General features: G+C 60.0%; 2 protein-coding genes across 7 annotated transcripts in view; both read right to left on the reverse strand.

The window, feature by feature from the left end:
- Positions 1–1,115, reverse strand: part of KBTBD11 (kelch repeat and BTB domain containing 11) — a 33,634-nt gene extending 32,519 nt beyond the window's left edge. The window contains exon 1 of one of the 2 annotated variants that reach the window (XM_059156292.1): positions 1,002–1,115. The gene's annotated coding sequence lies outside the window, so the exon portion shown is untranslated. Of the gene's footprint in view, positions 1–895; positions 977–1,001 lie in introns of those variants that run through there. The other variant, XM_059156293.1, reaches the window with a different exon arrangement.
- Positions 1,116–6,062: 4,947 nt separating this feature from the next.
- ARHGEF10 (Rho guanine nucleotide exchange factor 10) overlaps positions 6,063–15,913 on the reverse strand; it is an 81,650-nt gene continuing 71,799 nt past the window's right edge. For all 5 annotated transcript variants that reach the window (XM_059156287.1, XM_059156289.1, XM_059156288.1 and 2 more), the window contains 3 exons: positions 14,246–14,420; positions 10,073–10,195; positions 6,063–7,735 (listed from right to left, as the gene is read on the reverse strand). In XM_059156287.1, the coding sequence (XP_059012270.1) occupies positions 7,230–7,735; positions 10,073–10,195; positions 14,246–14,420 (804 nt within the window). In that variant the 3' untranslated portion in view covers positions 6,063–7,229. The remainder of the gene's footprint in view (positions 7,736–10,072; positions 10,196–14,245; positions 14,421–15,913) is intronic.

The raw sequence follows: 15,913 nt of genomic DNA on the forward strand, positions 1-15,913 counted from the left end.
GCAGAGCCCGTCACGGTCTCTGATTCCGTGGGAGGCCCAGCCCGAAGTTACCACGTGTATAGATCTGGTGTGCACGTGTGGACCGTGCCTAACACGGGGTGTGGCCAGCAGGAGCTTCTCTCTCTCTGAGTACGAATCCGTATCTGCTCTCACTTCAGTGAGCTTATTGCCCCATTAGTCTGTATCAGGAGTTCTGTGTTGGGACCTAAACAAGGTATTTTTTTTTATGTTTTTAAATCTTTTAATGTTTATTTTTAGAGAGAGAGTGTGTGAGCATGAGTGTGAGCCCGGGTGGGGGAGGGGCAGGGGAACAGACAGAGAGACAGACAGAACCTCAAGCAGGCTCCACACCCAGCATGGATCCTGGTACGGGGCTTGACCTCACAACCCTCAGATCTGAAATTGAGAGTCTGGTGCTTAACCAACTGAGCAACTCAGGCCCCCTAAACAAGGTATTTTTATGTTCAAATTAGAGCAGCAGCGCTGGGGCCAAGCAGACGCAGTGAGAAGCCTGGGACATCTGAGAACAGAGCAGGAATCCCATATGTTCACACCAAAAAAAGAAATCAACCAGCTGATCTCCAGGGGAGCACGAGAACACGGAGACCTGGTGTTCTGGCCACAGCACAGCAGACAAGGGGCTGTCCCGTGCTCCGGGGCATCCGGCAGCATCCCCGGCCTCGGCCGGCCTGCTGCCCCGTCCAGTCCTCTGTCCGTGCCCCCCACAAGTAATGACAACGAACACGTCCCCAGAAACGACCAACTGTCCCTGGTTGAGAACCGTTGAACTAGAGACGGCGGGACAGGAATCCCACACCTCGGGCATCACGGTGGGGAATCAAGCAGTGATTATTTCTGATAAGCAGAAAAAATAAACAACTCCTCCGTTACTTACCTACCCAGAACACAGTGCAGGGCTCTCCCTCTGCCTGCGTGTGTGCGAGCCACACTTCCACACCCCCACACCTCTGAACCTGCCAGCGTGGGGCCGGAGCACTTACTGGTCATCTCTGATTCCTGTGCCCTCACTTCCCGGGGGGCTCCCCCAGCTCTGCGCGCAGCCACTGCACCGAAGCAGGCCTGTGGGCACCCGGCACGCTCCCTCCTCCTCCGCCAGCATCTCCGTGGGCCCGCCCCCTCACGCCCCTCCCCCCCACTCCCCCCCACCCCTGCCCATGCTTTGCCTCCACCATCAATCAGGAGGCATTCTGGAACACCGCGCCTGCCGTAGGGCTGGTCGTCCTCCTGGACGGCAGCTCGTTCTCCGGGGCTCAGCGACAGTGCTCCACGCAGGGGGGTCTTTGGGAACGAAGCTCTTGGAGACCCGCTGGGCCTCCGCTGCAGGCAACCGGGCGCAGACCCACAGCCAACAGGCCCCTCCTCCTGGTGACGCCTTACCATCACCAGCAGTTTAGCACCGACACCAAGGGGGACATTCCCAGGTCACGTGAAACCTCTGATTTCTGTGGCCAGTCTCTGGGTGGTTTTGCTTCCAGCCCTTCTGTTTGCTCTGCGGCCTGGCTGGGCTCCAGGCAGCCCGGTTACACAATCCCGCCTTCGCAGAGCCCCAGCCAAGGGTCTGTGCTGCCCCTCCTTCCCTGCAACCCCACCCCCCACCGGCCATCCCAGCACCCGGCGGTTCTGGTCGTGGCCCTGGGCCGACTCCAATAGGGCTGTCGGTCACCAGACGCCAGTTTCTGCTGCTCCTGGCCGAGTCCCCTTTGGCCAGACTCCTGAGCTCCCCGAGCACACGGGACCTAGGCCATCTTCCTCGCACGGCAGTTGTCTTTAATAAAACCACAGAGTCAGACTCAGAATCTGCACGACACGTCCAGAAACGACACCGGAGCAGCAGGACTGCTCTGAGACGCACACGTGGATGCCCTGTCGCCGTGCGAGGTTGGCGGAGGTCACAGCCCTCCTGTGACAGGTGCCGAAGAGGGCAGCCGCCCCTTTCCTGCCCTGGCTCTGCCCTTTCTCACGAGGGGACTAGGACTGGGCACCTTCGTGGGAGGAGTAAGAGAACAAGTCACTGCTGCAGGTCCAGAGGGCGAGGGACACACCTGAATCCACCTGGAGGGACCAGTGCGATGTTCTCAGGCCACAAAGAGGAGGCAGAAACATGCCTTCAGGCCAGCAAGAGCTGTCAGATCCCAGAGAATCACCAGCCTGCTTTTCAAGGGTTCATTCTCCCCGAGGCTCTTCGGAGAGAAGCAGCGGGACCAGAGTGATGCCAGACCCCGGGGCGGGGGGGCGGCCCTGGCCGGCTGTCTCTCTCTTCCGCCCGAATCCACATTGCCCCAACTGCCCCTTGCAGGCGTGCGAGCAAAGCTAGCACGGAGGAGGTGTGCAGGCACGAGTGTGTGTGTGTGTGTGTGTGTGTGCATGAGCGTGTGCAGGAGCTGTGGGGGCGGATGTGAGAGAGAAGGGGCTTGGGAAAGCTTAAGAAGCGCTCTGTGCCCCGAATCGGAACCACGCACGGGGTGGGAAGGGCAGTTACTGCCCAGTGCTCAGCAAAGTGCCTAGAGACGGTCCGAACACGGGGCCGTCGCTGTCTTCCAAGGCAGTCTTCCTCGGAGACAGTAAGTGCAGCGGGTGCAGCGTGCGCACAGACCGCCTCCCTCAGCACCCCGCAGTGTGAAACGTCTCACAGAAACTTCCACGTCAGCCGCAAGGCTGGCTGCTTCCGAACCACTTACCCGTAGAAAAACCCAGGTTTACGAAGAGATTTTGTGCACGTAAGATCCAGAAGTCACCAAAACACTGCACGGTCTTTCGGGCCTAGAAGATGTCCGTTTTACAGGGACTTGACAGGAATGAAACTGGCTGAAATGACCCACCTCCCTCCGGATCTGGGACACGCTTACCAAACGGAGTGTACGAAGTACCGATCGACAGAAAATGCTTCAGAACAGGACTTAGAAAATCAAATAGGGTGACTGTGACTGCAGAAATCCTGTTTCTCCACAGCCGGTGGGAAACAGCCCAGAAAGCAAAGCCCCTCGGCCACTCCTGGCCGGAGGCAGCCCTTCCGTCTTGATGCGGGCGGTCCTGTGGCGAAGCCGCAAACTGCCCCCACCCCAGAGGTTGCACAAAACCGGGAAGAGGGCCCTGGGGTCTTGGAGGAAGCCTCACCTGGACCTTTGTGGCCAGTACGTTGCTGGCTCCGCAGCTGGGGCTCACGAGGCTCCGAGGACATGTCCTCTCCCTGCCGGAACAGGGACCTCTGGCAGCCGCCCCTCCTCCCCCCTTGCCGCCCCCGCTCTGAAGCAGGGCCACAGAGGAAACGGTGATTTTGGAAAAATGCGTTCCCAAGGCTTGGACTGCGGGAAGATTGTGCTCTCAGCCAAAGTGGCAGACACAGGAGGCCGTGTGGTAAGAGTCCAAGTGGGTCAGGTCAAAATTGGGTCCCTGCAGGGGCTCTGGGACATGTGCAGGTCAGCACGGGGTGGGGGGGATCAGATCTGGCCAACCCAGACCAGCTGCCCCCTGACAAAGCACTGGGGGCAGAGACAGGAGGAGCTGGGGTGCCCTGACCGGGATGGGGGGCAGGAGCTGGGGGAGTCCCTCACAGGGAAGGGGCAGGCGGAGGTGGACAGCAGAAGCGGAGCACAGCTGTAGGAAGACCTTCTCACTACCCCCAGGTGGACCAGGACACCCCCACCACAGGAGGCCTAAGGTCCCCCGCACCGGGCCCTCTCCCAGATGGGCCCCGTCACATGCGCACAGCTCCTGGCCTCAGGACGAGGTCTGCGCATCTCCCCTCCCCGAAGCCCTCCAGGACATCACCGTTTTCCAGACTTGCTGTCCTTGCTGCTTCTGGGGGTGCGCCCAGCCGCTCCCTGATGCAGCCGGGCCTCGTCTCCTCCCCACACCCAAGTCAGCCAGATGGGAGCCCGCTCCCCGCAGCCAGGTCGGGGCGGCTCCCGTCTGGGCCAAGCTTACCAAGGCTGTTTTCACCAGTAGGTACAATCACAGGCATCCAGAAGGCTGGGGCAGCGTTGGGGGAGCAGAGGGCCAGGGGGCAGGGGGGAGAGGCAGAGAGGCCACCGCACAGGAGCAGGGGGAAGGCAGTTGGCCTGGAGCTGGGCTACTCATCCCCGGACAGCTGCGGGAGCTGAGTCCCTCTTCAGGTTGGGTCCTGCAGTATGGGGGGTGGGGCTGGGACCCCGAGGGCTCACTACTGAGCAGGTGGCTGAATGCCCCGGTGTCCGGGGACAGTCCAGGGGCATCCCGTAGATTTGCAGATGTTTGCGCCCCGCTAGGATACCCAGTTCCCGGCCAGCAGATGTTTCCAGGACCCAGAGGCCCTCCCTTCTCCCCAGAAAGGGCGCGGACAGACCCATCCCACAGGCTCACCCTGTCCTGCCTCTCACCAGGTAGTCTAGCCCACGGGACGTGTCCACACTGCTCTGCTCCTTCAGGGGCTCCGAGCACTCACCTCCCAGCACGTAGAAAAGGCGCGTGGACCCGCTCCTGCCCTGGCTGCTCCGGAGGCGACGGGAGGGTCTTGTCCCGCCTGCACCCCGCCCGCTCTGGATGGCCCTCCTCCTTGGCCAGGCGCAGACTGGCTCGGTGGGGCAAGCTGCCTGTACTCGCGGGGCTGTGGAGGCCGCCGCCGAGGGCTGATCGCCGACACGTACGAGCCTCCTCAGGGAGCCCTGCATTCCGTTGCGATTGGACCCTGGCTCCTTGTGGGCACCAGCGCCTGCCGCCAGCCCCGGGCGGGAGCCATTCTCTGCCTGCCGGATCGCTGCCCAGAGGGGCCCCACGTGGCGCCAGGCAGGTCTGCTGGTTTGCTGGGAGTTTTCCCTTTGGAAACCAGACCCGAACCTCAGCAGCAGTGAAGGCCGGGAGGTCAGATGCACCATCCCCGGGGGACATGGGAGGCACAGGGGCCGCTCTGAACTCTACCCTTGGGGCTGCAAGTTCAGGGTCGAGGCCCCACAGAGCCGGTGTCGGGTGAGGCCTCCCTGGCTCAGGAGGTCTCCTCACTGTGTCCCCACGAGAGTCCGGGGCAGGGGCAGGGCTCCCATCGCCCTCGCGACCTCATGACCTCCCTCCTCCTAACACGGCCACCTCGGAGCCTGGGGTTTCAACACGTGGATTTCGGGGGCCGCGTCCAGCAGACAGCACTGGCCCAAACCCACCCCGGCTGTGGTCTAACACAGACCGTCCCAGGATGCCGAAGGGGGGGCCAGCCCCGCATGGAGGCACGCGGACCTACCAGCTCAGGGCTTCGGTCTCGGAGCCACCGAGGCTGCTGCCCCAGGGTCTGCGAGGGGCATGAGGGAGCCTGGCCTCGCCCCACGGCAGGGAAACCCAGCCTCCCCCAAAACATGGCGGGGGACAGCCACCATGGCAGGAGGAACTCAGGGCTCTGCAGGGAGGCATGTGAACAGAGAGACGACGGCCCCACGGGGGGACCCTTCACCGCACACGCCTGACGCCAAGCCCAGCCAGGCTTCCGACACGGGAGTGCGACACATAGCATCACACAAGGTTTGTCCAAATACGTCAACATCCAGACGCAGAGGTAAACCCTGGCGGGTACTGTTTGGGGTTTACTGTTGTTGTTTTTATTATTTAGGCCATAAGAAAATTGGTGGTTGTGAGTTTTTTGAGATACTGAAGAAGACCTAACGCCTCTGGGTACCAAGGTTGCAACAAAGCGCACACGGGAGGGCTTGTGTTTTGTTCCGCCTGTGAACACACGGAGAAGCCTACGGTCTCACTCGGCGCGGGTCCCCGAAGCGGGTCAGCCCCAGATTCCTCTGTGGTTTACGTGGAGTTCATTCCACTCACGATGTCGCTCAAAGTGCAAACCGGCGTGTCTGTGAGTCCTGGACACGAGACGAGAGTCCGTGAGTCCTCTCGGCACCTGCCCCAAACCACAGCGTTCCCGCACACCTCACACACCTCGTGGCTGTCTCATGGCACCAAACTCCCAAACCAGCAGGCAGCGCTCCCAAACCCCAAAGGGCCCCGCAGGCCACCCCCGACCTGCCGGACCGGAAGTGCCCCTCCGTGTTTCAGGGCAAGAAAAGGCAATTCGAAAAGTGTATGTTTACATAAAAAGATTTTATTGATGACTTAAGGTAGCAGCTAACGATTTAAGAAAGCTTAGGGAGATATTACTCTCGGGGAGGGGGGTATATACGCACCTTGGAAAATATTTGGCTAAGTCATAAAATTAGCGTTTTTAGTCATCTGTAAAGTGCTGAGAAATTTATCTCCAGTGACGCCTGCATTAATGGTTTTAAAGCACTAAGTACGACGCAGATACGCGAGCCCCCACGGCGCGTCATGGGCCTCAGCGCTCGGCCGCGCACCCGGACATGCGCCAAGTGATGGGGCGCCTGGATGGCAGGGCTGCCCACCTCGGCCCGCGCCCCACGGCCACACTGACCCGCACCGGGGCAGAGCCGACCGGCGCCGCTTCCATGTGTTTTCTGCGACAGGGAGACACATGCCACCGCAGCGTCCGTGCCACCGGACACGAGGAGGGAGGCGGAGTTTGGCGTTGACGCTCGAGTGTACACCTTGGGAAGGTACAGAGTGTTTTGGTTCAAAGCAAACATCATTCGTGAAATGTTACAGATCTCATATCGGCTAAAACGTTCACTGTTAATTTTTAATTGACAAAAATGCAATATAAAAATACTACTTTGTTAAAATATACAATACACACAGGACACCACTTGGGAAAACCCAATTCAGCTCAGAAAGCAAACCAGCGCCGCAGACCGGGGTGTGTTCAGGCTTTCTTCATGGTTGCCAACTCCGGGCGGGAATTTACAGACAGTATAAATAGAAGCCGGGACTCCGACCCAAGCAGTCATTATTCCGAGAATTGTTACTAAGTGTCCACACTACTAACAGGGTGGGTTTTGCCAGACGTTCTCAGTCCACAGATTAAATTCTCGGGGTAACGGCACAGGGGAGGGTTGGGAGCCCCCGCGTGTCTGCGGCACCTTGTCTGCGGCGGTCAGGAGTGTGGGGCGCTCTCCAGCAGCTCCCCACGGCCCCCACGGGCCCTGCGGCTCCTCTCATCGTCCGCACCTGCTTCTGCTCCTGGAGGGCGGGCACCAGCTCGCAGGAAAACACCACCACCGTGATATTGCACGCTTCTCCCCCGAACACCTACTTCCTCCTCAACCAGCACAGACGCAGTCTACAGCCGGGGTCACCAACCCGGCAGAACGCCGCCCCCTCGGCGGGCCCTGGGCTCAGGCGCTCAGCAGGGGGATCTGCCAGACCATGACGGAGGAGGCCAGCTCCTCCGGGCGCTGCTGCCGGGCCTTCCTGCTCACCCGCCGGTGGCCCTGGCCCCCGCATGCCACGAGCACTGAGCTGGCTTTCGCCCTCCTGGCCCGCCGCCCCCGGCTCGGCAGGACGCTGGGGAGACGCAGGAGGTCGTAGACCACACTCTCCTCCGATCGGGGCTCCAGGGAGCCGGAGCCCTGCGAGGCAGTCAGGGACCCGGACGACGAGGAGAAATCGCTTCTGGGAGTCCCGGAGCCCAACGAGCCCCCCAGCCAGATGCCATCCGCACCGCTCTGACTTGGCCCGGGCCCCTCGCCGGGGGGTGCCTCCTTCTGCTCTTCCTCCAGGGCCTCTGCGCCGGGCGGTGGGCTGTCCGTGGGCTTGTCCTTGTCTGTCCTGACGGTGGCAGCGGCCATGACCAGGAACTTGACGGGCCCGTTGTGCGCGTGGTAGGAGACCATGCCTCTTCCTGAGCCGTTCCGCACACGCCGCGTGCAACAGACAGGGTCACAGGGCAATCAGCAAGCATCCGTCTCTCGCCCAAACCACAGAAACCCACGCAGACCTCGGACACCAGCGGACAGCCTCAAACCAGAACAGCGCGTGGCCATGTTCTCGTGGCCTTTTACTGAATGCCCACAATGCTTTCAGAGTGATGGTCGGGACTTCCAGCACCCGCGGGACAACAGTGGCCCCCACTCCCCATACGGGGCTCCCCTCACTCGCACTTGAGAAACAGATGTGATTTTCCTAAGTCTTGACAGAAAAATTAAATGCCAGAAATGTGTCTGTTTGAGGCACAAGATGCTTAAAATGCCAGCAGCTTCCTGCTGTTTCTTGTTACACGAAGGCCCTGTGCTTTAGAACGAGTTCCTTCCGTGGTTTTAATTAAAATGGGGACTCTTCTTTCTAGCTATCTGGTTTATTCACAGATGGGGCACTTTTCAATTTAAGAGTGGCGTGAAGTTAATTTTAAAATCTTCACCTAACGTGAGAGCACATGTCAGAAACTACCCAGAGGTCTATTCTGAAATAACGATTCGTTCCCATCCCCAAACGCCCTGACCCTACAGGTCATCAGGTGGGAACAGGGTGTCCACACTTCAAGCACTCCACAGGTCAGGTGACAGGGACTTGGCAAGTGTGCACCCTTCTTTACCAGGTGCTTTAAGGCCCGAGGCCCGTTCCTCGGTGAGCACAGCAGCAAGCGGCAAGCTCACAGGTACTGGGGGCGGGGGGACGGGGGGGCAGGAAGGCTCAGACACCAGCGAGCAAGGTGTCCCCAGTGTGACAGCTGGGGGAAAACATGTCCGTGTCACCAAGGGAAGGTGAGCACATGCGTCTCCTACATGCCCATGACTCCGCGCCTGGCGTGTGCCCCAGAAGAACGGGGGCCGGTGTCAGCGGAGGTGGCCAGATGATCATGCGTGCAAAGACGTCTCACCGCCCACACGCATGCGTCTTGGCAATAACGTTGAAACAAAAAAAGTCACGGAGGAATATGCATGTTAGGAGGCAATTCTAGAAAATGGGAAAACAGCAAAAATACGAATTTGGTTTGTGGGGGTAAAGACTGGCAAGACGTTAGAGAAAAGTTGGTGACGGAATACGGTTCTGCATGGCTGTGGGGGAGGGGCGCCGAAGGGAGCAGCTGCCTTCAGCTCAGGTCATGAGCAAGGAGCCCGATGGGGGACTCGATCCCAGGACGCTGGGATCATGACCTGAGCTGAAGGCAGCTGCTTAACCCACTGAGCACATTATGCCCGGGGGGCGGGGTCGCTGGACAGGGACGCCTTCAGCAGCCCTGCGGAACTGGACGTCGTCACACCTGCGACTGTGTGTGCCGTACACGGATCACAGGAGACACAGAAATGAGGACAAAGACGAACGAAAGGACTCCTCAGCCCGGCCAGGTGCCCCCGGATTTATGTAAAGATCTATTTACGACAGGCCCACAGCTCACGGAGGACAGAAGGGCGTCTGGGGCCAAGGAAATACTCTGCGGTTGTCGCTTGGAAGAAACTGTAGGAACAGAATCTTCATTATCCCTCTGCTCAATTTCCTACAGGTTCTTTCTCTGAGACTTTCTTCTCCCGTGGCTGATAGTACGGAATCAGTGTAAAATTTAAGATCTTGGCTTGACTTACAGAGCTCACGTTTCTCTGTATGGCTCATAGCTTTCCACAAACATCATTTTTACCAGCTTTGTTATACTCTAAAACGGGAGCACAGCCACTTTCTTAAATCTCTCTTCACCCCTGATTTTTAAGTTGGGTCCTGTTCTGTGCTGAGAAAAACTGAACGCTTCGTCAAATATCGTTTTTGCATCTTGCTTTGCTCCTCGTCTCGGCTGCCTCCCGAGGCAGATTTCTGAACCGAAATATCCCGACTACAGACACACACACACACCATCTTCAAGCTCACGTTCCCCAATCCCAGATCGCTTCCCGAAAAGACTGGACCCGTCCGAACTCCTGCCAACACGGCAAAAAAGCCCGTTTGGACGCTGAGCTTCCTTCTTTGTGATATAAAATGTAACAAGCGTCCACGGCCACCAAGCAAAAGCATCTCTAAATGACAGAAACTAATACGCGGCCATAAAGGGAACGTGCAAACATGTCCTGGGATAGGAGTGACCCTGGGCCGCTGACATCAGCACAGAACACATGTGTGCACTAAGCACTCGAGTCTACACTGAAAGGAAACATGCGAATTCCCCCTGCGTAAGCAGCTCCCGGCATGCGGAAGCATGAAGAGGGCTGAGTGAGGCCCGGGCAAGACGGGGGCCCGGGGCGTGTCTACTCACCAGTCACCTTGGGGATGCCCTGCAGACGTGGGACGGGCAAGGCCACCACGACGCCCAAGCTGGTGCCGACCATCAGCAGGCCGTGGCAGACAAGCAGGCTGGTCACCGAGAGGCGCTGGTGCCCTGCATAGAGAGAGGGAAGTGGGGGGTCTCGGCCACTGCGCGGCGCTGGGGGCAGGCGCTCGGTGCCCCACCTGGACATGCCGCCGCCTCAAGCCTGAATACCCACCGTGCCACCCACGGCCTCCCGGGGCTCTCCGGCTACACACTGTGCTCACCCTGCTGCCGGGGAAGACAGGGACCGGGGCTGGGCTGCCGACCCAGGCACGCCAGCAGCAGGAGCCACCAGGCCTTCCAGGAGAGAGGGGCTCCACTGCGCCCAGGACGGATGTCCCCGCACATGACCCGCAGCCCCACTCAGCCATGGGGGACCTCCCGCAGCGTCTGCCAGAAGGGAGAAGGGCGCCCTCGGCTCAGCACGGGAAACCGTGTGGGAAATGTTCGCAGGGCACGGCAGAGCCACGGGGCCCGCGCGGCTTCGGCTGCTTGTCCAGTTTGGTTTTATGGCCACGGCCCCAAGGCCCAGAGACGTCGGACAGCTTGCCGTGTGCAGAGCAGCCCAGAGGGTGCTGCTGGGCCGTGGGACTCACCAGGACCACGCTAGGGCCACGCTTCCGAGGAGAGTCCCGGGGACGCCCCACGTCCCTCTGACGCCCACATGCGGACAAGAACCGCTGTTTGCTCCCGAGAAGCGACGGCAGCATTTAAAGACAACGTGCTGCTTCTCTTCTGTAGGAACGAAGGTCACCTCCAAGGACTCTACGTCCCACTCAAGTCCGTCTTGCAGAAAAAATACGGACACAAATAGTCTAATACCAAGGCCCAAGGTAGACGTGACTATTGGTATGTGCTTTCTTGCAACAACACACACACACACACACAACGAAAAACCGAACCAAAAAACCCTAAGACCCCCCCCAAAACCCCAAGACCCCCCAATAAAAAAGCAAAATCTACCAAAAAAAAAAAAGATTCGGCTTTATTTCTCAATATAGACTTATATGTTGTTTTAAAAGCCAATAGTGTTTATGTTCCCAGGAATTCTGGACATCTGCCTGTTTGAATGACCTGGTTTTGGAGACGGGTGGGCACTGTTTATTTTGCATACAGGTATAAAATGCCTAGAAAACACACAGGTACAGGTGTGTGAGCATTTTCAGAAGGAAATGAGACCAACTCACAGCCAGTATGACTGAGTGACGCAGCACGTGTTGGAAGGCTTATCCACAGGCTCCTCATAACACACCCCCGGAGGGAACAGAAGCAGCAGCGAGCCACGCAGTGGGGGAGGACACGCACCAGCTGGGGCTCTCTCCAGCCCAGAAGAGAACCACAGCACGTGGGCAGGGCCCAGCTGCTGGCTAACCCAGGATCGGCTGCCGCTGACCGCGGCTGGCTAACCCGGGATCGGCCGCCGACGGACCACGGCTGGCTAACCCAGGATTGGCCACCGCTGACCACGGCTGGCTAACCCGGGATCGGCCGCCGACGGACCACGGCTGGCTAACCCAGGATCGGCCACCGCTGACCACGGCTGGCTAACCCGGGATCGACAGCCGACGGACCACGGCTGGCTAACCCGGGATCGGCCGCCGCTGACCACGGCTGGCTAACCCGGGATCGGCCGCCGCTGACCACGGCTGGCTAACCCGGGATCGACAGCCAACGGACCACGGCTGGCTAACGCAGGATCGCCTGTTCTGGCAGCAGGTGAACTTGGCTTTGCGGCACGCCACCCACAACCAGCACTCACCAAGCCCCACACGTGTCACCCCACCCCTCCGTTCCATATTCTTCTCTCCCCACATCCAACACCAATGTTCCCCTTTCAGAGACCAGCCTTTCTAGAACTTGACCCCTTATCCTGTTTCTTCCGCATCACAGGTAACTCTTCCTCTAGCACCTGCTGCTGAAGCTGCGGACACTGTCAACATTACTACAAACCACCAACCACCAGCAACCATCAACGAGCAAAACAAAACCTGCCCCGGGGACCACCAGCCTCCCTCCGTCCCTTTAAACTACGGCTAAAGACATAAACACATATACGCAGGGTATCTGGCCAGAATACAACTGGCACTGAATTTGTGGATTTTGACAACTTGCTTTACTGCCCACGTGGGCAGGGGACCCAGATAACTTCTCAGAGGTTTTCACCAGGCATGACTGGGTCAGCTTTTGCTGTTAACTTTTTCAAACCATAATCTAATCTCAATCTCTTTACCTCCCTGGTTCCCACATCTTCAAACGTCTGCAGCAAAGCTCCTCCCTCACACATATGCACACGTGTGTACACACATGTATACATGCACACACGCACAAACCCATACTCACGTGCACACACCTGCACCAACACATGCACATGCACACACCAGCCCTCGGGCCTTGAGCTTGGCCGTGCCCTGCCTGGCTCCCCTCCTGGCCTCCCGGCACGCACACCGGAGGGCTCTCCTGGCTCCTCACACACCCTCTTTCCAAGTCCGCACACTCCTCTCTCCTCCGGAGGCTGCTGGCTGACGTTCGGACGGCATCTGATGTTCCGACCCACACTTTCGGCCCCGCCCCATCCCTCTTGGCGCACCGGGCGGGATTTATTCCCCAACTGCAGCCCCCTTCCCGACTCCCCGTCCACGCCCCAGACCCTCCTTTTCTTTCCTACAGGCTGCTCTGCTCAGCAGCACCCAGGGCAGTGGCCTGGTTTTCCCAAACGAGCATTTTGTGACCCCATGTCTGTTGATGATTTTGTGTGCTTCCCAAGAAACCCAGGTCCCAAACCTCAAACGTTCTGGCCGGTCCTCCCCTCATCAGTCTTGCCCCAGGGGACTCTGCTTCTCCCTGGGTTCACGCGGCCGCGTGGATGCCCCCGGACCACAGGCGGGGCCCCACCGTCCTCCCCCACATCCTCCGTCGGCTGCTGCCGGATGCTCCTTCCAGGCTCAGCCTTGCCAGGCTCTTCCTTCCCTCCACCCCCTCCCCCAGCACAGCTGCTGCCTGCTTGTGCACACACGTGCGACACGCCTGCAGGTCCCAGCCACGTGCTCATGTACATGAGCCACGAGCCTACAGGGGGCGGCCGGGGGTCTGCACCACACCAGTGATGTGCTTACACGCAGTACCTACACGCATGCATATAGCAGCCACGCGTCTGCACGCACGCCGGCCACGTGCTCGCATTCAGCAGCTACACACATGCACCAGCTCCATGTAACAAATACATACTATCTACATCTCACACGCACCAGATACGGGAGAATATTCTAGCTACACACTCGTATGTATCAGCTCCGTGACACAGAAACACACGCTGGCCAGAAGCGCGAACAGACTGGCCACATGACCACACACTCCCTCCAAGTGTCTACCTGCTAATGACATGCTCACACACGCCAGCTGCCTGCCTGTGCTTCCTGGCTACAGCCTGAACACACGCTGGCCACACGCTTCTGTATATGCTGCACATGTGACACACGTGCATGTACAGGTAGCTCATGTTCACACATACCAGCCACATGCACACACTTGCCCCACGCATGTGCACTTCATTCTCATGCACACACGCATTAGCCACCTGCACACACACTAGCTGCATGCACACACACTAGTCACACACACGCACACACTAGCCGACTGCACACACACTAGCCGCACGCACACACACTAGTCGCACGCACGCACACACTAGCCGGTCGCACACACACTAGCCGATCGCACACACTAGCCACACACACACACTAGCCGCACACCCACACACTAGCCACCTGCTGTCCCCACAGTTCCACTTCTGCACCTGCACCTGTTTTACCCCCTGTTGGGGGCACCCTTCCCACTCTGTGCCTGGGGGGCTCCCAGCCAAGATGCGGCGTCTCTGGCGTCCCCCAAGAGCCCTCCCCGCCCCAGTGAGTCTTCTCCTCCTGTCTGCTCTTCCACGTGAGGTCCCTGCTCCCCTCATCTGGTCTCATTGGGCTCAACTACAAGCAACGTCTACGGTGAAGGGCTTCTGACCTACGGGAACCAAGCTGAGGCACAGACTCACCCTGTGTCCTTGCCCGGAAGGGGCCGGGCCTGTGCAGCACGCCCCCTTCTCCCCTGGGACCCCCCGGCCGGTCCGATTACCTGGCAGCATGTGGTGAACGGGGGTGGCTATGTTGACGTCCTGCAGGTGCTTGAGTGTCTCCGTGTGGAAGAGGCGAAGCGTGGACCCAGAGGTGAAGGCGATCCAGACCCCCACGCCAGCGATGACCATGTGAGAGACCACCATGCCCTCCTCCTGGTGGGCCTCCAGCTGGTTCTGGGGAAATCAAGGAGACGGGATGCCTGGGGCTCCGGGTACAACCAGAGACTTACCGCGGTGTCACCATCAGCCACCGCTGGCCACTGCCAGCCCCCACGCCACAACTGAACAGCCAGGTGAGACAGCCGCCCTGACTGTGAGCGTCCAGCTGGCACTCCAGAGGGGCCCAGCGTGACCCCCAAGGACCTACGGCGAGGGGACCACCACTCCAAAGCCACAGACACCTCTGTCCCCAAGACACAAGGTAGTGACCAAACGGTACTCGTCCCGCTCCGAAGCAGTAGTCCCGGTGTTTCCTAGGGACCCTGACCCTCGCAAGCTGCCGGGGAGCAGGGGAGCTGGAAGGTCAGGGATCGTGAAGGGCAGCTGGTGTGCGGCCCGCAGCCCCCTTCCCCAAACCCGGAGCAGGGAATGGAGGCCGTGCCCTGGCCTCGGGAGAGCCCTGGGAAGGCCTGCCTGACCTCACTGCTCCGAGCGCTCGTGGGTGACCCACGGGTCTCTGGGTCTGCCCCCAGCCCTGGCCTGGTCCCCAAAGGCCACCTGCTACTTCCCTGTGGGGCCAGGTCTTTCCTGAGCATCTGGTCGAGCTCTGCCCCGTGACCCCATCCTGACAGCCCTGAGCCACGAGGACCCGTGAAGGGGGAACTCGGCCAGAGCCAGGATGGGCCAAGCCTGGGCGGGCAGCGGGGGGCACCCCTGACAGGTCTGGAGGAAGGGCGAGCAGGGGTGAAGTTTGCAGAGTTGGCGTCAAGATGCCGCCCCTTCAGAGCAGCCCCTAATCCCCGCAGCCCATCAAATCCGGCGCGACCCTGCACAGGGCAGGGAAAGCAGACGGGCTCGCTTCTCTGGTTGCCGGGCTGCTCCTGAGCATCACGGAACGGGGGCTGCTCAGAGCCCGTCACCCCGCCGAGCAGGCGTGTTCACACGTGCTGTGTGCCTGCCCGACGCAGAGAGCGGCCGCCGGGCTCCACCCCTCACCCAGCCACGCCCTGCCGAGCCCACTGGAAGCCCAGCCGGGGGCGAACATTTCCGCCACGGTCGGGAGCAGAGCCCTTGTCACCTGTGCCCAGAGAGACCCAGACGGGGCGGGACCCCACTCTCCGAGCTGGCCTGGACCACCCCCCTCCACGCCCATCACGGGAGCAGACGCGGCCTCACCCTTCCGCGGACTTCTCGGCGAAGGAAGTTCCATTCCTATCTCTGGGGACCAGCACAGAATTCCTGAGGAAGCGGAGGGTCACTACGCCCCACAGCCACATGTCTGCCCGTGGGGCTGATTAGTGGGACGGTGGCGGCGGGGGGACCATGGGAGGCTGCGGAGACTGGCGGGCATCCCCGCATGTGCCCCTCGCCCCTGCCGGGACAGGCCAGCCCTGCCCACCAGGAACCCCAGACATCACCATAGCATAGGCTGCTGGCCCTCGAGCGACGCCAGCAGGCCCGGGGTGGGGCCCAGAACTGTTTCTGGAATGTTCTCACGAGTGCTGCTG

This window comes from Mustela lutreola, chromosome 18 (genome assembly GCF_030435805.1).
Source record: "Mustela lutreola isolate mMusLut2 chromosome 18, mMusLut2.pri, whole genome shotgun sequence".
Taxonomy (NCBI): Eukaryota; Metazoa; Chordata; class Mammalia; order Carnivora; family Mustelidae; genus Mustela; species Mustela lutreola.